The sequence below is a fragment of the Eumetopias jubatus genome, unplaced genomic scaffold (genome assembly GCF_037043125.1).
Source record: "Eumetopias jubatus isolate StellerSeaLion01/CBP00866 unplaced genomic scaffold, mEumJub1_p1.0 scaffold_4, whole genome shotgun sequence".
NCBI classification, from domain to species: domain Eukaryota; kingdom Metazoa; phylum Chordata; class Mammalia; order Carnivora; family Otariidae; genus Eumetopias; species Eumetopias jubatus.
The window spans coordinates 102,634,983-102,657,166 of record NW_028274810.1 but is presented as its reverse complement, the minus strand read 5'-3'; the positions used below and the strand labels follow the sequence as shown (position 1 = coordinate 102,657,166).

The following is a 22,184-nucleotide window of genomic DNA, read 5'->3' as shown; positions in this document are numbered from 1 at the left end:
GGTAGTCATGTGCACGGGAGCCCGCAGCTGCACAGGAACATGTGTGGGAAACAGAGGCGGGCCGGTCCTGCAGCAGAAGGTAGCAGGGGGCAGTCTGAGTGCTCTTGCCACAGTGTTTTTCTTCTACTGAAAGGTATCATCAGGAGGGGGCGTCTTTTCTGTGAAGGGCCACGTAACTGTTTTAGGTGCTGTGGGTCCTCACAGTCTCTGCTGCAAATTCATCTCTGCTGTTGGAAGGGAAAGCTGCTCAACTACCCAGCAAGGGACTGACCCTGGCTGTGTTCTACTCTGTTTATTCACCCTGAAATCTGAATTTCATATAATTTTCATGTCACAAAGTATTACTTTTCTTTTGATTTTTTTTCTTCCTAAAAAAAAAAAAAAAAAGCTCCAGTGTGGAGCCCAATTCGGGGCTTGAACTCATGATGCTGAGATCAAGAGTCGGACACTTAACCCACTGAGCCACCTAGGCGCCCCCTTTTGATTTTTTTCAACGATTAAAAAAATGTACAAACCATTCTTAGTTTTTAAGTCACGTAAAACCCGGCGATGGGCCAAATTTGCAACTCCTGATGTGAATCTATAGGACATTTGTTTTTTTTTTTGCGTAATACTTTTTTTTGATAAATTCTTCAGGCAGCAATAAAATTAAACATGGTGTATGTTTAACAACAACAAAAATACGCACTCAATTTTCATTTTCTCAAGAAATTGATGAATTTGTAACTTCTATGAGATGTTTTTCAGTACTGATCATCCATCCGTAGTGTTAATTCAGACCGTATGAAAATCAAGTCTTACATCTGCTCAACAAACTCCAGCGTCTTTAGTCTTCCTCAATAGTTAGCTGTTCTTTTTTAAAGACCACGCCCGAAAGTGAGGTGTAGCAGCAGGGACTTACAGGTAACTGTGGATCAGATGTTACTTCCTCTCTGTTAATTTCACTCATTTTTCCATTCTAAGGTTTGTACCGCGCACATGAAAGATAAAGCAATAGTTATTTATGTGTTCGTTCTATTAGCAAAAAGCTGCTAACGATGCCAATTTTATGTCAGTGTTAACCAGATGCTTCAAACAGAAAATCAGTCAATCTTAATAATGGTTTGATTTGAATTATAAATGTGCAGTATTGTGACCAAATATATATTTCTTATTTGTATCCACAGGGCTCCTGGCTCACTGCTCCTAAAACCCATGCAATTTCTGGTGATAAGGGTGATAAATGTTATCTTGTCATGTTAATGAAGGTGGCTTTTGGTCTCCACCCAAGGGCGGGGGCTGGTCGCCAGGAGGACCAACCAAGTGATTAGAGGATTGGAACCTTCAAGTTCTGCCCCCAGCCTCCAGGATGGGAAGAGGAGCCAGAGGTTGAAACAGCGAATGGCCAATGACTTAATCTAACTATGCAATGAAGCCTCCGTAAAAATCCTAAAGGACCAGGTTTGGAGAGCCTGAGGGCTGGTGGGCACAGTGGAGGTACAGGGAGAGTAGGGTGTCTGGAGAGGGCATGCAAGTCTAATACCCTTTCCCCAGACTCTGCTCTGTGTATTTCCACCTGGCTGTTGATTCATGCAAGCCCCTCTAGTGAAGGGTGGGTGGGTTTGGAATCTAAGGTTCTAAGGAGGCAGGTGCTGGAATCTACAGCCCTCGGTCAGTCGGAAGCCTCGGGCTTGTGACAGGCGTCTGAAGTCAGGGGTGGCTACAGTGTTGTAGGAATGAACCCTTAACCTGTGGAATCTGATGCCGTCTCCAGGCAGAGAGTGTCAGAACTGAACTGAATTTTTTTAAAGTAGGCTCCACACCCAGTGTGGAGCCCAATGTGGGGCTCGAACTCTCAACCCTGAGATCAAGGCCTGAGCTGAAATCAAAAGTCAGGCACTCAACCGACTGAGCCATCCAGGCGCCCCTAGAACTGAGTTGAATTCTTGCTGGTTGCATGCTGCCCCCATCCGCCATGCTGGAACTGGGTGGGAACCCTAGAAGAAATTTTATTGTAAACTCAAGTGAAAAAGTTCTACCATGAATATAAAACATTGTTTTTGTGGTGATACTCAAACGCCAATGTTGGTATAAAGTACAGTGTTATGGTAAAAGTGTCTTATTAAAGCAAGAAACCTATGGAGGAGAAATAGCCTTAGGATCAGTTACAGTGCACACAGATGCATGATTGTATCAAAACAAGCTGTGATATTCCACCGAGGGAAAATTAAGCTGAAGTGTCAAAATGTACAAATATTTTTGTGTATTCAGAATAACAATTTTTTGTGAAGCTGATTCTTTTTTTTTTTTAAATTAGGCTCCATACTGGCCATAGAGCCCAGCATGGGGGCGTGAACTCATGAGCCTGAGATCAAGAGTCAGAGGCTTAACCAACTGAGCCACCCAGGTGCCCAAAGCTGATTCTGAATACAAAAAAATCTGTAGCATGTCAGTGTATTACAAATTGAATATTAGGAATGTCTGAGCTTTAAAGAGCTCCTTTTCAATAGACCCTGTAGCTTTTAAAATAAGAAACTGCAGGGATGCCTGCCTGGGTGGCTCAGTCGGCTGAGCATCTGCCTTTGGCTCAGGTCATGATCTCAGGGTCCTGGGATCGAGCCCCGCACCAGGCTCCTCGCTCAGCTGGGTGCCTGCTTCTCCCTCTGCTTGTGCTCTCTTGCTCTATCTGTAAAATAAATAAGTTAAATCTTAAAAAAAAAAAAAAAGAAAGAAACTGCAATCACTGAAAATAAAGTGTGTAAGTCTGAAATTGAGCTCTTGAGGAACGACAAACTGAACAAATAAAATAAAGGCTCAGTTTATTTCATTTTGAAATTCCATCAATAGTATTTTGGACTATCTCAATTTTGGTAAGAAATTTTAGTGGAACTGTCATCTTTAGTTAAATTTATATTCTATCCTGGAATGGAATGAAATTGAAAAGGCCTGCCTGTGTTTTTGTGGCTGGGATCTAAATTTGATGAAGCATTCAAAATATCACAAATAAAGACAATTTATACAAAAAAAGTGTCAAAAATATTCTGAATGGAGGCAAAAAGACAAAACCCTATGAAAATACTCGGGCCAAAGTATATGTTCCACAAAGATGAAATTTAGAATTGAGAGTATTTTCTCAATTAAGATTATGGTATACAAGGGCGCCTGGGTGGCTCAGTCGGTTAAGTGTCTGCCTTCGGCTCAGGTCATGATCCCAGGGTCCTGGGATCGAGCCCCACGTTGGGCTCCTTGCTCAGTAGGGAGCCTGCTTCTCCCCTGCCTGCCATTCCCCGCTGCTTGTGCTTGCTCTCTGTCTCTTTCTCTTGTTCTATGTCAAATAAATAAATAAAATCTTTAAAAAAAAGAGAATATTATGGTATATAGAAAAGAATCAAATATGTTAAAAATTTCAAATTTACTAAATACAAATGTATTAAGATGGTAGGCAACTGGGGCGCCTGGGTGGCTCCATCGGTCATGGTCATGGTCCCAAGAGTCCTGGGATCAAGTCCTGCATCAGGCTCCCTGCTCGGCGGAGAGCCTGCTTCTCCCCCTGCCCCTCACCCCACTCATGCTCTCTCTCTCAAATAAATAAAATCATTAAAAAAAAAGGTAGTAGGCAATGTTACAGAAGAAAAACAACCACAATGAAGGTACATTCTCTGGGAAAACAGCACTGCCCCAGTGCGGGAGTGAGGATCCAGAGAAGGCCTCCCTGTGAGCCCTGCTTGCTGGCATCTGACCCCCGCACAGAGCCCTCTCCGTGATTCTGCACAGGACCGGTGACTCGCTCCTGTCCAACGGAGTGCAGTGGGTGTGACGGGTGCAGCCTTCAGAGCTAGGTCCCAGGAAGCCTCAAAACTTTCTTCTAGGCCTCTGGAGGTGCTTTCTGGGGAAGCCAGCTAGCAGAACACTCCACCTCCCCTGAGCCTGCTACCTTCTGAGGAAGGCCAAGCCAGCCAGGGTGGGGAGAGCCACAAGGGAGGAACAAGAGTGCAGATGCCACCTTCAACAAGCCCCAGCTGCCACTGAACTACACCCACATGAGGAGACCCCCAGCAGAACCATCCAGCTGAGGCCGGTCAACCCACAGAACCACGAGAAAATCAAACTGTTCGTGCCACTAAGTTTTGGCGTGGTTGGTCAGACATAACCAGAATACAGAATATCAGAGACAAATATAATGGATAAACTGTTTAAAAGTATTTGAATGTATGCCAAAAATAACTCTCCTTCCTCCCCCACCTCCTTCCTTCCTCCCTCCCCCCCTTCTCTCTCTCTCTTTCTGTAGGCTCCATGCCCAACGTGGGGCTTGAACTCACAACCCGGAGATCAAGAGTTGCATGCTCCACCGACTGAGCCAGCCAGGCACCCCTGCTTCTGCTACTTTTAATGTTCACATAATCAATATAATTTAAAAAATTTGCTTTAATATACATAAGTACATTTTTTAAAGGAAAAAAAATTTTTAAAGATTTTATTTATTTATTTGACACAGAGAAGAGAGACAGCGAGAGGGGGAACACAAGCAGGGGGAGTGGGAGAGGGAGAAGCAGGCCTCCTGCAGAGCAGGGAGCCCGATGTGGGGCTCAATCCCAGGACCCTGGGATCATGACCTGAGCCGAAGGCAGACGCTTAACGACTGAGCCACCAGGCGCCCCTAAAGGAAATATTTTTGAAATAGTTTTTGAATAAACCATTTTATAGGTTCTCCAATATAATAAAAACAGTGTTGGTCAATAAACATTCTTAATTAATTAACTAATTAATTATTTTTGAAAGATTTTATTTATTTCAGACTGAGAGAAAGAGAGAGAGCGCCCACAAGCAGGGGGAGAAGCAGATTCCTTGCTGAGCGGGGAGCCCGATGTGGGGCTCGATCCCAGGACCCCGGGATCATGACCTGAGCTGAAGGCAGATACTTAACTGACTGAGCCGCCCAGGTGCCTCTATCTATCTATCTATCTATCTATCTAATCTATCTATCTAATCTATCTATCTATCTATCTATCTATCTATCTATCTATCTATCTATCAATCATCTATCTATCTATCTATCTATCATCTATCTATCTATCTATCATCTATCTATCTATCTATCTATCTATCTAATCTATCTATCTAATCTATCTATCTATCTATCTATCAATCTATCATCTATCTATCTATCTATCATCTATCTATCTATCTATCTATCAATCTATCATCTATCATCTATCTATCTATCTATCTATCCATCTATCTATCTATCTATCATCTATCTATCTATCTATCTATCAATCTATCATCTATCTATCTATCTATCTATCATCTATCTATCTATCTATCTATCTATCTATCTATCTATTTGAGAGCATGCTCACACAAGCAGACGGAGCAGCAGGTAGAGGGGGAGGGAGAAGCAGCCTCCCCGCCAAGCAGAGAGCTCGACTTCGGGCTCAATCCCAGGACCCATGACCTGAAGCAAAGGCAGACACTTAACTGACTGAGTCACCCAGGTGCCCTGATCAATAAACATTTCAAAAAACTACAAAATGTTCATTATTTTAAGCATGCCCTTTTACTCTCAAAATGTCCTGGTCTGCCTGATGCACGATGGTCACCCCATCTACAGGCCACCGTGAACATTCTGCTGACAATGAATGATGCCAACCTTCGAGCTCTTCAAGCAGGATGACCTGGTCTGACCTGAGTTTCTGCAGGCTCACTCTGGCTGCTGTGTTGGGGGAAGGAGGGAGGCGGGGAGAGCAGGAGAGGCTATTCCGTAATCCGAGAGGTGCTGATGGCAGGAACAGCAGAAACCGCTCTTAGGTATGTGGGTTTCTTAACTGGCTGCCTCATTCAGCTTGTTAGTCCTGATGGTTTTCGGTTGGTTCTCTAAGGATAGGCAATCATATCTTACACCGAAAATTACAGCCCTTTCAACATTTACATCTCTTTTATTATTTGTCAAATTGCGTTGGCTTAAAACTTCCAGAATAATGTTAAATATGGTTTTATTTCCTTTCCCAAAGAAAACTTTTAAAATGATAGATATTTGTGTTAACTCCTCACTGACAATCAACTGACTCACCAGCAGGTAGAATAACCTTTAAAAAGTTAAAAACTATTACTCACGTCATCACTTTTTCAACCATTTTGTTGTTTCTTTAAACAAGGCCAAAATAACCAAATACTCCAACGAGCCAGTGACTTTTGAGACTCAACAGCCTTTGGTGCTGATCCAAGTCTACGGAAAAGGACTAACCTAGAAAGGTCAAGAGAGCCGCCACACAGAAAGTTAGGCTCCAGTGCCAGCCACGGCTGATGAAACGGACTGTCCTAGAGATGAGCGATCACGGCACTGAGTTCACAAGGACATGGCTTTTAATATTTTAAGGAGCGGTTTGGATGCCTGCCTTCTGCTGTTCCTCCATTTCAAGGAAATAACCTTTTGAAAATGAACTGGCCAAAGCACTAGAACTGGGCAGCTTTCTTCTCTACGTGCTAACCAGGCGTTTGGCTGCAACTTACAACTCACTTTCAAAAACTTTCAAGGCAATATGCTTTTATACGAGAAGTCACAACTTTGAGGAATGAAGGTCAGATCCGAATTCTGACAGAAGATCAAAAAGATAAGGAAAAAGAAAAAGATAAAACAGATCTAATGCTGGATAAATTAATGAGCCAGAGCTTTCCCAACAACTTCTAGTTGAATGCATGCAGGCTTGTGTTCTTTTATTATTAAATCATATTTTTCAAATAAAGAGTTTACAGAGGAAAATACTTGCACATTTCATTTATTTTTCAGTACAGCAGGGTCACCAAACCTTTTATGTCAAGGGCCAGAGAATATTTCAGGCTCTGTGGGCAACTACGGTTGAAACAACTCAAGTCTGTGCTGTCACTGGAAGCATCAAAGAGCCACAGGTAATACTGAATAGGTGCTGCTGTGTTCCAATAAACCTTTATTTAAGAACATTGAAATTTGAGTTTCATATGATTTTTATGTGTCACAAATATTCTTTTGATTTTTTTTTTTTTAAAGATTTTATTTATTTATTTGACAGAGAGAGACAGTGAGAGCAGGAAACAAGCAGGGGGAGTGGGAGAGGGAGAAGCAGGCCTCCCTCCGAGCAGGGAGCCCGATGTGGGACTTGATCCCAGGACTCTGGGACCATGACCTGAGCCGAAGGCAGACGCTTAACGACTGAGCCACCCAGGCGCCCTCTTGATTTCTTAAAAACCATTTAAGATGTAATAAAAACGATTTTTAGCTCACAGGCTGAAGAAATCTAGACAGTAGGCCACAGCTGGCTGACCCTCATTCTACGGTACTTAATTCTGTCATCAGCATATAAAAAGATGACAATGATGACAGTTATGAAGTCCTTTACATACAGTCATGATACACTGAAAAAATGTCAGTGGGACCACAACAGCTACAGATTCCCAAGTGAGACCTTTGTGACTTGTTGAGGAGCTGCAAGATTTAATCTATCCTACAGGGCAGTTTCTGCCACCCGGACTAGAAGTACCTGGACTCTGGGGAACACATTCCACTGTTTCAAACTGTCTTCAAACAACCAAGTAACACTGATAACAATGTAACACAACTTGTCAAGTGAATATGATTGACTCAGAGTCTCAGGATTTGAGCTCCTCAATAAAAATCACCAACTGATAAGATTCAAAGGTTCAAGGAACTAAACACTAGAGAAGTAGCTGGAGAGATCCCCTTTAACGCTTCTATTCCAACTTCTAAACTACAACCCCACTGGATCACCATATTCCTGGACCATCCAATGAATCATTCATGAGTCAACCCTTTTTTCTTCAACCATTACATAAAAATGAGCACTGTCAAAAAGATACCTTTTTACTCTCTCATCTGCAGACTACTGAGCAGTTCTCCTCTGCCCAACCCCTGGTGGCCCCAGGTCCTCTCTCCATCTTGACAGTCTTTTAAAGATTTTGTTTGAGGGAGGAAGGGAGGAAGGGGGGGGGAGGGAGGGGGAGAGGGGGAGGGGGAGGGAGAGGGGGAGAGGGGGAGGGGGAGGGAGAGGGGGAGAGGGGGAGGGAGAGAGAGGGAGAGAGAGAGGGGGGGAGAGAGAGAGAGAGAGAGAGAGAGAGAGACTATCTCAAGCAGACTCTGCACTGAGCACGGAGCCTGACATGGGACTCGATCTCACAACGCTGAGATCACGACCTAAGCCAAAATCAAGAGTCGGACACTTAACCACCTAAGCCACCCAGGCGCCCCCCGACAGTCTTTTAACTGAAGAAGCTGCATTTGACAGATTTGTGGCCGCTTTCTTTTGTTCCTCTATCTCAATGATTACGGACAAATAATAGTCTTCCAGTGCAATTATCTCCAATAAATAAATTTGGATTTTTGGTTAAGCCAATAGGATTGTTCTCTTGAAACCCCCCTCCCTCCCAAAGTGACACTCAAGGAATACCAAGAACAACAGGATAATGCTAACCAAGCCTTAGAAACTGGAAAAGAGGGCGCCTGGTGGCTCAGTCGTTAAGCGTCTGCCTTCGGCTCAGGTCATGGTCCCAGGGTCCTGGGATCGAGCCCCGCATCGGGCTCCCTGCTCGGCGGGGGGCCTGCTTCTCCCTCTCCCACTCCCCCTGCTTGTGTTCCCTCTCTTGCTGTGTCTCTTTCTGTCAAATGAATAAATAAAATCTTAAAAAAAAAAGAAATTGGAAAAGAATGGAGGTGGCCATTGACTGAGCAGAGAAAGAAACCAGGCTTCTGCTGGCTCAGGAATGGGAGGGACCAGCACCTCAGGAGTTGCCTGCTCACTAAGGAGACAACTTCAAAGAGCCTTGCTCTTTGAAGAAATCAAAGGAAGGTGTGCCAGGTCCAGCTGGGAGGGGGGGTAGGTACTGGAAACAAAGGTGAAGTGGAATGGTCACCTCCCGACCTCCCACCCCCTCAGCAACAAGACTGCCGACAGCCAGGTGAGAGACGGGGTTTCCTCTCCAGAGAAGTATCACCTGCTAAGGTAGAAAAGGCCTTTCAACACTAACCTTTGTGTGTGTATGGGGGGGGCGGGGTGGGAGTCTCCATCCAAACACCCCAGAGTTAAGGCTATCAGTGACAAGTCCTGCCAAGTCCATGGCACATCCCCTAAGCCTCACTACCTCAAGAGCAGCCAGCCAGAGATTACCAGACATTTGAGGAAAACCTCCAACACGGAAGTCTAAAACCAAGTAAAAATCAAAAAGAACCAGAAAGAAGCAGAGGATACAAATGCCAAAGAAAATGGCAAGAAATGTCTAAGTAATATCCTTAGAAAAATAAAAGATATTGCATTAATCATAAAAACTAGCATTTATGAATGCTTACTAAGTGTCGGGGCCTCTCCTAAGTATTCAATATGTATTATTCCATTTAATCTTTTCATTAACAATGAGGCAGGTACTGTTACTGTCTCCATTTCACAGATGAAGACACTAAGAACAGAGGCCACGTGTCTTGCTCAAGGCCACACAGCTGGGAGGTGTCAGAGACAGGACTTGAACTCAGGGCATCTATCTCCACAGCTCAAGAACCAGAGCCCTACCTTGTACCTCCCCATGAATTCAAAAAACAACAACAAATTTGAGAAGAAGAAAGTTCTTTGATGTTAAAAAATACGGCAGGATTTTTCACACTGGAAGGAAGGATGGAAAGTACCCTAGAAAAAGAAACTCTCAAACAAGTAGAACTAAACCCAAAATACGCAAAATGGAGAGGAAAAAATCAGCAAGTGAGACGATGAGTCCAGAGGGTCCAATATGCGCAATGGAAGGAATGTGGACAGAAGGAGAGGAGAGCTAGGAAGAGAGAATGTGAGAAAATGCTGCAGGGCTGCGGAGCCCGGCGGGGTGGAGGCGGGGGGAGGGGCGGGGAGCCCCCACTGTGGGCACCTGACTCCACTGAGGCGCTCACCCGAGGCCTCCCACATGCAGCTGCAGGAGCCCAGACAGGAAGACCCTACAGGTTTCCAAAGGGGAAAAAAACATCACACACAAGAATCAGGAACTAGAACGGGTCTTCTCAACACCAGTCTTAGAAGCTAGAAGACACTGGAATGAGGTCTTCCAAGTTCAGCGGAAAAATCACTTCCAAACTAGAACTTCATATCCAGTTGAATTAGTAGATTGAATTATATAAAACCATTGTTTTTTAGATCTGAAACAGATAAAAAGCAGCCATTTCTAACATTAAATATAAAGCTATAACTAAGTACTAAGTTAGACACACTTCCTAAACATGTGCGTTATCTATCTATACACATACTGTAAAAAGTACGCAGATACATGCTTTATACTTAGTTAAGTCTAAAGATGCAATCAAGACATTCTGAGTTATGAAAGTCCACATTTCACCTCTGGAAAGCAATGTGGCCACATCTCTTACAGCTGAACATTTGCATATCCCGTGACCCATCAATTTTAGACCGAGGTGCTTGTGGACACTCTCGCACATGCGCACCAGGACACAAGCACGAGAAACGTTCACAGCGGCAACGTCCATCATCGCGGAAACCCGGAAGCTAAACACCCACTCGCAGGAGGGATAAACTGTGGTGTACGGCAAGGAACATGACTGAGTCACGACTTCCTGAAACACACAGACGTTTGAAAGAGTAGGAGGTGTGGGTAGAAAACAGGTCCCAGAGGACTACCTATAGCATGTACCATTTTTATAAAAAAGCTCAAAAACAATAAAAACCAAACAGTGGATTACTTAAGCATACATCCAATTTGTGACAAAATTTAAAAGGCAACAGAAGGATGGCTCCCTTTAGATGGTGTTTCCTTCTGGCAGGAAGATGGGGCAGGAGGGGGCCATGGAGGCGGATGCAAGGTGTGGGCAATATTCCTGTCCCGGGGTCAGGTGGTGGGTTCCTCCATGTCTGTGACTACTGCTACGGCCTAGACATCACACGTAAGCCTCTGTACATATGTATACGTGTAAGTACTTATGTTACTATTTTTTCTTTTAAGAGACAATAAAATGGGGGAAAAAGGGACAAAGAAATTTGCCTTCCAGGGATCTTCTTTAAGGAAGATGCTGGAAGATGGTTTTCTCCACAGAAAGGGATCAAGGGAGCCCACCGAGGGGAGGGAGGTGCTGTTCCGTGTGTCTCCGGGCCTGGCCATGTCTCCTGTGGCTGCTCCTTGGGAACAAGGTATCGACTGAGTGAACAGAAAGCCATTCCCAGGAAGTCGGCGAGGAAAGTCGGGGGGCCCCCAGCTGTACAGCAGGCCAGAAAGCGGGGTCCAGACTGGAGTGGGAGCAGGGAGGACGGAGCGGGGCTTCAGGGGGTGCCACTGGGATGGGTAAGAGTGACAGAATACCTAAGGAGTCCGAGGGCACTAGGGAACGTTCAGTCCCGACAGTCCGGAAACAAATTAGTGACAGATTTATAGAAAGCTCATCAAAGAAACCAAAGGAGAGTTACTAACACCGTGAAGAAAAAACGGTTTTAAGAAAGGTCAGGTGGGGGCACCTGGTGGCTCAGTCGGTTAAGCGACTGGCTTTTGATTTCAGCTCAGGTCATGATCTCAGGGTCCTGGGATCAAGTCTCTTGTCGGGCTCCCTGCTCAGCGGGGTGTCTGCTTGGGATTCTCTCTCTCCCTCTGCCCCTCCCCCCTTTCTAAAATAAATAAACTTTAAAAGGAAAGAAAAAAAGGAAGGAAGGAAGACGGTCAGTCAGGTGGTCGTGGTATGCCAGCTGGCTCAGCCGAGCATTTATTCACTTCACCTGAAAGGGGATTGTAACCACACTGCGTGGACTGACACATGTGCGAACGGCATCCTTTTCTTTACTGGTGGGAGGTCAATACTAATTGCTAAAACTGAAAAAAAAACAGAGAACAGTGTAAACACGCAACTCAGGAATACAGAGAGGTGTCCGAAGCAAGAGCTCAAAGAGCTCGGAGTGGCGCCTCTGCAGCGGGGGGCAGGGGCAAGGCCTGGAAAGACGGGTGGGGAGGGGAAACTGCTTGTTTTGGTAGTATGTCGAGTAACCAACTTTCTAAACTACTTATGCATTATTACTTGGACCACAAAAAACTGAAAAAAATTTCCCCACACCTCAGACTTCAACAAAACTAGAGTTTCCTTAAAAAAGATTAAAATCTTGGGGCGCCTGGGGGGGCTCAGTCAGTGAAGCATCTACGTTTGGCTCAGGTCACGATCTCAGGGTCCTGGGATGGAGTCCCCACATTGGGCTCCCTGGTCAGCGAGGAGTCTGCTTCTCCCTCTGCCTCTCCCCCCAACCCATGCTCTCTAATAAATAAAAATCTTTAAAAATGATTAAAATCTCAGAAAGGTTTTATATGCATATTTAAAAATCAGTAGCCTTCTTGTGCCCATGTCAAAAGTTTCCTCCTCAGGAAGAGCCAACGTAACCAAATGACTGCATTACTCACGGGCAGGGCCTGGAGTGGGAGAGACACTCCCCCCTCCCCGCCCCAAGAGGTCATCAAAGGGACTCCACCCAGCCCGGATGGGAGCACCACCTGCTGGCCTGGAATCCACTCCCACACTGACTCTGGGAACAGCCGGGAAAACTTATTTTTAACTTAATTATATAACTCCCCCCACCCCCCCCACCCCCCTGGAAGATGTAGGTCCTTGTTGCTCTGTGTTCAGGATGAGATGGTGGATGAAAGTGCGGCTTCCTTTAGTCCCCAGCAGCCTGCCTTGTTCACCGCTCCTTACACCCAGCCAAAATCGTCCTTGTGCTGTCGGTTGTTCTCTCAAACTGTCACAAAGTAAGACCAGTTGCTGCTTCCCCACAGGGGAGGGCAAGATGTGCCTCTCTGAGCTCAGCTCCTCCTACTAAGTCCCTCCACCACCGCTCCAGACACGCTGGCCTCTCTGCTATTCCTCGAACATACCAGACCCACCATATCCCTTTGAACTGGCTACTCCCTCCATCCAGAAGGCTCTTCCCCGATCTCCACACGGATACTCTTTTCTCCTCGCCTTTGTTCCGATGCCACTTTTTCAACAAGGCCTGGATACCCTATTTAAAATTGCAGTCCTCCCCCCTACCTTGACCGAAGCATTATCACCTTCTGACATAGATATAATTTATGTATTGTATTTACTGCGTATTATCTGTCTCTCTCATCTAGAATCCAAGAGGGCAGGGTCTTGTCTGTTATCCCCTGCTGCACGCCCACATCTGGAACATGACCTGGCTCCTTATAGGCACCCAATTTAAACTGCCTTGTGAATACATGAATCATCTTTACCTTACCCACCCCCAACCCACAAATATTCTAAACTGTTGTTGATATTAAGCCCAGTCAGGGAAAGACTACCATTTCCCTCCGTCTCCCCTTCTCTGAGCTAGCAGGTTTCACCTTTCCATTCTAGTTCACTGGGATCTTTTAGAATCATGGTTTTGTCCTCCGGCCTTGGGTCACCTGAGATTATGACAGACACATCTTCACTGACATCATTCAGAGAAATTCCGAGCATGCCAAGTGACAGCCTTTCTCCCATGATGAGAAGCTTCTCACCAGGCTGGAGATGATGCATTAATCAGTCCTCTTTGAGTACAATCAGTTGTTCATTCAGCCAGGAATGTTCCGTTCTGAATTATTTTCATGTTTATACTTTATCTGGCCATAAGGATAATGTGAGACATTTCTGTCAAATGCATTCTCAGTAACTAATTGAAAATTCCCCTCAAAGAGGCAATTGTGTGAAGAGGCAATGTGCAGTTTGCCTGTTTTATAGCTGGTGAGCCCAGGGTGGCTCTTGAGACTCTCTCCGCAGATTCACTGTGAGATCAAAGTTGGAACCTGTGTTGTCGGAGGTCATGGAGGATCAAATGCAAACTTACCGGAGTTTCCAAGGATACACCCCCCACCCTCGCATAAACAGCAGTCTCTCACTGGAACGTCTTGACTCTTGAGCAGCGACGTGGACAGGATGGGAGGGACAGCCTCCTCTGGGCCTCCTGCAGCTGGCCCTTCTCTTCTGCAAAGACTCTGCCTCCTCGGACTCAGTCCCTTCTGAGACAATGTCCTAATTTCTTCCCTTTCGGTAGCTGCCTGCTTCTGCATATGCTAAATCGCCCCCTCCTGCCATCGAGCACAACAAGCATATGGGTTCAAACAGCTTTTCTTGGGCACGATTTTCCTGCCAGCAAAGCCGAGTCGGTTTATGACATCACAGCCATTTCCAGTGAACAGACTGAAGTCATAGCCACGGGCTCATTCGAATGCCTACAATCATTAGCCATGGCAGCCGAAACACAGCTTTTTAAAAACCCTTTAAAAATAATTGAGTAATGTAATCCTGCATCCTTATGAAAACATTTTGGGATTTAAAAAATTTTGACTGTTATATGTCTTCCTTGATACATTATTTAAATTCTTATCCTGATAGAGCTGGATCCTATTTTTAAGCTATTGCAGGAACCAAGCCGATAAGCTGGCCTTTCTAAAATCAGAAAGGAGGTCTTGCCAGGGAGTTTATGTGACCCTCTGAACGGCGACAGGAGAATGGACATAACGCAGCGAGCCCCCTGAACTGTTATGTAACAGGGTCAGAGGGCAGGCAGTCTACACCCTCAGAGGCAGACAAGGACGGCTCCCGAACAGTCTCTGATTTAATGCTCTGCTTCACACGGGATGGGAACAAGTTCATTAGAAAGCGATAATAAAGTCCAACAGCGCTGCCTGAGATCTGTCGTCCTGACTCCCAGAGTGGCTGCCATCGGAGGAAGAGGCTTATGGGCATTAACAAAGAAAGGAATCAAAAGAGTCAATATGAAGTGAATGTGGCACAGAACAACCCTATTGTGGGATCTTAAGTCTTTAAAAGGCAAGAAATGTAGATGGATTAAGCCAATAAAACAGAGGTCCTGAAGATGGAGGGAGGGCGGCCAGGGTGGTCCAGCTAGAGTCCTGTCACATGCAGCGCTCTGGATGCGCATGAGCCTTGCCGTCTGTCCCAGCCGCAGATGCCCTCCCAGACCTGCTCAATGCCAGGGCCTGGGAGATCCTAGGACGGATTAAGCTCAGGACTTCGGGGTCTTTTGACCCCAAGTAGTGGGTTTTGTGGCAAACCTTCCATTTCACACAAGGAGAAACTAAGCTAAGACAGGAGAAGCGGCCTGACCCAGGGCCCAGAACGGGAGGGAGGAATCTGAATCCCAGTGCAGGGCTCCGGACTCCAAGTGCAAAGTTCTGCCATGCTATCTCTGGCATCTGTGTGTGGGAGTGCGTCTGTCCACGCATGCTACTGGTGGCTTGCACACTGGAGCTGGGGACCGTGCTCGTCATTTCTGAGCCCCACAGTGCTTTCCCAAGCTCATTTCACATAAGCCAAGACTCACAGGTAGCTGGGCACGCTGAAACACCACTGGGCCAAGGCCACAGGCGAAGGGGCCATTTTGATATCCCAATTGCCAGACCCCATCCAAACGCACGCACCACGGGCCCAGAACTGCCTGACCAAACCAAGTGCTTCCCATGCAGTGCTGGAGGAGACACGAAAACGAAATTGAATTCTTAACCTCACTAGTACCAAACAAGTACCACTATGCATTTATTCAGCAGCTTTGTCTGTCTCTACTAAGTTAACCCCTATTTCCTGTTTTTAAAAATCATATCCCAACTTGGTATGGTAGTTAGGAAGGTCAGACGGCTTCATTTAAAAAAAAAGAAAAAAAAAGATTGTATTTATTTATTTGAGAGAGAGAAAAAAAGAGAGAGAGAGAGTGAGCGAGTGAGGGAGGGGCAGAGGAGGAGGGAAAGGGACAAGGAGACTCTGCGCCAAGTATAGAGCCCGACACAGGGCCTGATCCCATGACCCTGAGATCACGACCTGAGACGAAACCGAGAGTCGGACACTCAACGGACTGAGCCACCCAGGCGCCCCCAGACGGCCTCATTTTACAGACAAGAAAACTAAACGTAGGTCACGTGCTTTGCTCTGGGTCCCACATCACTGTGTCAGAGTCAGTATTTCCAATCTATGATTTTTCCCATCTGACGTCTTTGCCTGTTCTTGGTACATACATCCTACTGGAAAATCCCCACCCAACAAACTCTTACTGGTAACAACGGAGAGAAATACCTGTCCAAGTTTCCGATGGCAGTACCAAAAATGGTACCTAGCCTGCCAGTCCCTCGGGACAGGTCAGTGCTGAGCCTGACGGTCTTCGGTAGTGTCCTTCCCCTGTGGTTTTCTTAAAAGAGGAGATCGCCCCTGTCTTCTCAGGATAAGAACATTCCAAACCCTTTCACTTAGCGTGAAAAGTAAAACCCTCAGAAATGGAATAAAAGATCCAGCTCAAAACCTCTCCTCGAAAAGCTGCATAGCCAACATCTGGTTATCACTCAGGATTTCTGGTTAGAAAATGTCTTATTTATTTGGAAGCAGTTTATGCAAGTAGCAAAGTATCAGGAATTTTATAATAACCTGCCTGCGTGTGTGAAATGGTCACAGCCGTGCTGCCTCATTCCACAGAAACATGGCCCGGAGACATTTCCACAGAATCCCAGTAAGCAATCACTGCACACGCCCAGATGGCCAATTTTATCGTAGGACACAGAGGCTCAGGCTACTATGACGTTCTCTTTCCCCTTCATTGCTCTGAATGCAGCAAAACTCCAGCCAGCAGAGCAGAGATACCAAAGCAAAAGCTCACTCCTGCCAGGCTCCCACCCCATCTCCTCAACCCTCACTCCATCTGCCAACGCCAGCCTCTCAAACCAGACCTCCTCACAGTGCGCGGCCCTGACCACTGGCTCCGCGAAGGTACCCCATGAGCATGGGTTCAGGGCGCCTCAGAGATCTTTAGCGCTCCCAACTATGTCACCCGCCCCGAGTTAGCTTGGCTGGTGTTTCAATTCTCCACCTGCCTATGACCAAAAGCCGCTCTCCACCACTGACACCATCATCTGTTGCAGGGAGGCTGGGTAGAAAAGAGAGGTGTGGGCATTTATAAATATACTTTGAAATGCAGGCTTCAAATAGATGGCAGTGTTCTGAATATATGGTCCTCTAAATGCCGTAGGAATCTTTAAAAAATCCACTTTCTGGAATATATTTGATCAGAAGTTCATATTATCACACTTCCCAATTGTATACTAGCATCTGTTCTTTTTCTTTAGGAGACTTTCAGGCTGCCTACCAGGCCATCCTGGCCACACTGATGCAGTCTGAGTCCCCTTATCAAGCACACTGAACAGGAACACCGGGCCACATCTGATTAGCCATTCATACATCTGGTACCTCAAATTGACTGACATATCCCATTTGCCATAAGGCTGGGGCATGCACTCAGAACAATGTGCTTCCCTCACAAATTAAAGGACAAAGATACCATATGCAGGACTGAGCAGTAGCTCTCAGACTCAGGCACATCGTTAGGTCACAGGACTCAAACTCCCCTGGGGACCTGACCGAGTTAAAGGGGGTCATCTTATCGCTGCCAGAAGAACCTGGTGACTGATGTTCACGGCACTGTTGTCCAGGGAGGATAAAAGCCTGGGCCCCTGCGTAAGGTAGTTTGGAAATGTCCCATATCCTAAGTGGTGCAGGGAACCTCGCTGCCTCAGTGTGGTCAGGTGGCTGCCTTCTCCCTGACAGAGTCCCCTGACTGTCACCCATCAAGGGCTTGGGTAGCTCGACTGCAGGGAAGGGTCTCAGGGACCTGGCCTGTGCTGTTGTCGGGGATGTCTCCTTGGCTTTGGGGAACCATGGGATTGGTTTTGTCTTCCCTGCACATGGTTGAAAACACTTTTCTCCAACTCCTGAGCAGCATCTTTGGTGAAAGCCACCAAGAGCTGCTTTCCATAAAGATGCCACTTAGATAAACAAAATTTTGTTCCACCAATTTTGTATGTTATTACTTTAAAACCCCCAGCAGCATCACCGATTTCGGGCCCGGCTTACCTTGGGGTTGGTGCGCTGCTGCAGCCGCCTCTCCTCCCTCTCTCTCTGCAGCCGCTCAAACTCCTCCCTGATTTCAGCCGGCGTTCTCCTTCTTTCCACCACCTGCAGGAACAGTCAGGGGGAGGAGACAGTTAAGGACCCAGAAAGTGAGGAAAACATACACAAAGAGCTGACATCGTTAACTGTGGCGTGTCCGCACGGCCCGGGCTCGTGTTCCTTTTCCCAGGACTTTAAGAACGGCAGTGACACCCACAATGGGGTTTTCTCCCATGGACACAAGCCCTGGTGAGGCGAGGCTCATGGTCACACCCACTCAGCTCTGCCCTCACCCTCCCCAGGGCCATGGTTTTCCTCAGCTCTCCGGAGAGTCGGAAGCATGACTTCCTTGGTTTCAGTAACTGATCTCTGAGGCTGCAAGAATCTTACAAAGAACATGTCACCTTATTTTTTAAATTATTTCTTTTGAGAGAGCGAGCAAGAGCTCACAGACGAGCATGGGGTGGGCAGTGGCAGGGAGAGGCAGAGGGAGAGAGATCTTAAGGAGGCTCCACACCCAGCACAGAGCCCCACGTGGGGCTCGATCTCACCACCCTGAGATCATGACCTGAGCTGAAATCAAGAGTCGGATGCTCAACCAACCGAGTCACCCAGGCTCCCCAAGAACACATCACCTTAAGTCTAATGGTCTAAACTTCCTAATGAGTCCCAGTGCAGACAATAAACCTTAAAGATGAAAGCGAAGGGCAAAGGTGCCCACCAAAGTCCTGCCGTCTCTCCCCAGTGCGCTGGGACCATCGCTAGAGATGCTTCTGAGCTTGGACCAAGTGGTCTTCGGCCATCAGGCCTGGGCGTTTTTTACAACTCTTCCCCCCTACACTGTGATACGACCCTGAGAACGTATGATGTAAGATGCACCTTAGCATCAACAGTTCTCAGGTACTGAAGGGCAGACCACATGAACACTGGAGATTGCACAATGATGTCAAACTGATGAGAAAGTAAGGCATTCCACCTTGGCTTTCCTTAGCTCATCACAAAGTAGAGATTTCGAATAGGCAAGGAAAGGCCACCGTGGGCCTCAGGCCCCACATCTGTGAAAGAAGAAACTGCACCACATGATTTCTAGGGTCCAAAGTGCCATAGCCTGTGAGAAACACTGAGAATTGGGGTGGGACAAAGTCAGGAGCTGGGTGGGGGGGGGGGAAGCCCAGAGAGCACATTCCCTGAGGCAGTGGAAGAAATACAGAGGAGCCTTGAGAGGCTGCTCACAGAACAGCTAAAAAGGGAGGTGATGTGAGAAGAAGCAATCCTGGAAATCACAAGTTTAAAAAATTGTTTTAAAAAAATACACGCTTACAGCAAAAAATCAAAATAGTACAGAAGGATATAAAGGAAACAGTGCAATTCGCCTCTAGCACCCTCTCTTCTCCACCACCCTCCTTCTCACAGGCTAACATCTAGTTTTCATGTACCTTCTAGACACCCTCTGTGCACACAGATGTACGTGTGTGTATGTATATTCTAACACAAATGGGTCATACTCTAGCGTTTGTGCACCTTGATTTTATTATTCAGCAATATAGAAAAATTAATACAAAAACTGGCTTATCCAAAAAAACTGTGAAATTTGTTCACTACTGCTTTCAGGAAGTAAAGAGAAAAAAAATAAAGAAAACATTTTCCCCTCTAATAACCTGATATAATCAATAATTACTAAAAAGGGGGCAGTGGGTTCTTTCAAAGGAAGTTTTAAAGTAAAAACACAAAAATCATCCAAGAACAAATCAAAAGACCTCAATGGCACAGCAGGTGAAGGTGACTGCTCTGTGGTCTCACAGCACCATCCTCGGTTGTACTGAACCCATACGGAGGCTCACCCCGACAGTCCTCTGAAGTCGAGGCCGTGAGCACCCATCCCACATCCCTAACCCTGGATAGAGGGGTGTGGGGGGGTGCTCAGAGCTTCAGCTTCCCTCATATCCCTGTCTCCCGTCAGCTTCCCCCTTCAGCACAGGGGAAAAAAAGCAAAGGAGCTTCAGGGAGATACAAGTCATCAACTACTCCATTTAACCATGAATATCAAGAAAGATCAGGAAAAAAGGATTTAAAATATTTTACAAATTCTTCATGACCTCTGAACCCCAACTTGCCGGGCCAGTGATTGCGGAACCTGCCAGTGGTGATCCAGGTGATGCATTACCAAGGTCAAGCAGGGTCTGGATGGGAAGCACCTCGTCCACGGGTCCCGGAGTAATCCGGCTATTCTACCTGGTCAAAAAGGTTTCACACCGAATATTCTGTCCAGCGGGACACTGGTGTTGATAATGCAGATTAAGCACAAGTTTGATGAGCCAAACTTTAACCAGTAACACAGACTCCATGAATATGCCTCTTTCCTGGTATTTTTTAAATACACAGATTTCTAAGATTCCAGGAATTAAAAGACTGGAAAGCGTCAGGCTCCGCAGAGGCCAGAGCAGAACAAGATTTGTCTTCAGAAATTCTAGAGCTGTCTGACCTTTGCCGACTGAATTAATAGCTGCAAATTCCTTTCTCTCTGCCACACTCTGTGATAAGCTGAAGAGGCAAATATTCCAAAGGTGTGAAGTCATTCCATTTCTAGTCGATTTTACATAGGTTTGGCAAACAGCTGGTGCATAATCAGAGCTAACTGCAAAGTCAAGATGGTTGGCACCTCCAGAGCAGTGAAGAGCTAGGCAGGGCAGGGCAGAGTCCCGCTTCCAAGGCCCCAGACATCCTTTGTCCTCTCTGCCCTTTACACGCAGTGAACCATGGTGGAGAAGGGAGGGAGACCGAGCCAGCCTCAAGTCACTTTCCTCCATCTCAGCCACCCTTAGCTAGAAGCACCCAGGAACACAGCATCCGGCACTGTACGCCAGCTGGTAAATACCAGACATTTTCCATAACAGAGCAGATCACATGCAGCCCCTTCATCTACACACCTGTATCGTTCACCTTAACCGTCCACTCACCAACTAGGTCCGTCCCTGTGCTAGCCAGAAGACTGATCTGCCCCGTGGAAGAGGGGGCAGGGATCCCTAAAAGCAAGGCAGTGTGGTGGAAGGACAGAAGGCAGGCTCTCCCACACTGCCTCTAACCTCCTGGCGGCCTTGGGCTAGGGTGGGGGGGGGGGGCGGGAATCACTTCACTTTCCCTAAGCTTCAGAGCCCGGCTATAGATAAGGGGTTAAACTACAGGATTCCTGAGGGATTGTCTGGTCTGAAAATTCTGATTCTAGCTACTTGACTTTGGTTTTGGACTAATTTTAGAAAATTACTTAGAACTTTAGGAAAATTGCAGACAGTACAGGACGTTCTTGTACACCCTGCCCCCAGCTTCCCCCGATGTTAACACCTCACACAGCCACGGGACAGCGGCCAAATCTCAGTGCCAACCCTAGAGCACTCCTAGGAGCTGAACCCGGACTTTCTGGATTTCACCAGCTCTTCCACTAACACCCCCTGTATGTTCTGGGATCCAGTCGAGGCTCTGGGCTTGCATTTTGTCATCCCGTCTCCTTAGTCTGTGAGAGCTTCTAAGTCTTTGTTTTCGTGACCTTGACCATTCTGCAGCTCTTCCTAATGCAGGTCACTTCCTTAGACACTGTAGGACTGACGGCAAGGATACAGGGAAGAGTGAGACATGGATACCGTCAGGGGCTGCAGACAAAAACTAGACCGTGGGCCGTCTGGGCCAAAGCATGTGATCGAACATCTGCCAGTGCTGAGTCAACGCGCTCTCCACTCCACCGGCTCGTTGTTACCGGCTTCAACACCGCCAGGCATTCCCAGCTCAAAGGTGAAGCCTGCCATTCTGAAGCCAATTTCATTTTCAACATGGGTATTGCACAAACACCGCTAACCAACTTGGGTAACTAAAATGGCTGGTTTCACAAGTGGAGATCACTTGTACCTCTGCATCTTCTTCCTTTGGAATCCTGCCAGAGAATGACAAAGCCTCTTGAAGGTTAAAGGAAAAGAAAGGGTAGGAGCCTGGGTGGCTCAGTCGGTTAGGCATCTGACCCCCCCCCTCCTTTTTTAAAGATTTTATTTATTTGTCATGGAGAGAAACAGAGAGAGAGCATGTGCGCACAAGCAGGGGGAGCGGCAGACAGTGGGAGAAGCAGGATCCCTGCTGAGCAGGGAGCCCGATGGGGGGCTCGATCCCAGGACCTTGGGATCATGACTTGAGCCAAAGGCAGACGCTTAACCAACTGAGCCACCCAGGCGCCCCTAAGTGTCCGACTCTTGATTTCAGCTCAGGTCATGATCTCAGGGTT

General features: G+C 46.6%; 1 protein-coding gene across 2 annotated transcripts in view; it reads right to left on the bottom strand.

Moving 5' to 3' along the window:
* Positions 1 to 22,184, bottom strand: part of DNAJC11 (DnaJ heat shock protein family (Hsp40) member C11) — a 75,072-nt gene that overhangs the window by 21,507 nt on the left and 31,381 nt on the right. For both annotated transcript variants that reach the window (XM_028108388.2, XM_028108389.2), the window contains exon 4: positions 17,885 to 17,986. In XM_028108388.2, the coding sequence (XP_027964189.1) occupies positions 17,885 to 17,986 (102 nt within the window). The remainder of the gene's footprint in view (positions 1 to 17,884; positions 17,987 to 22,184) is intronic.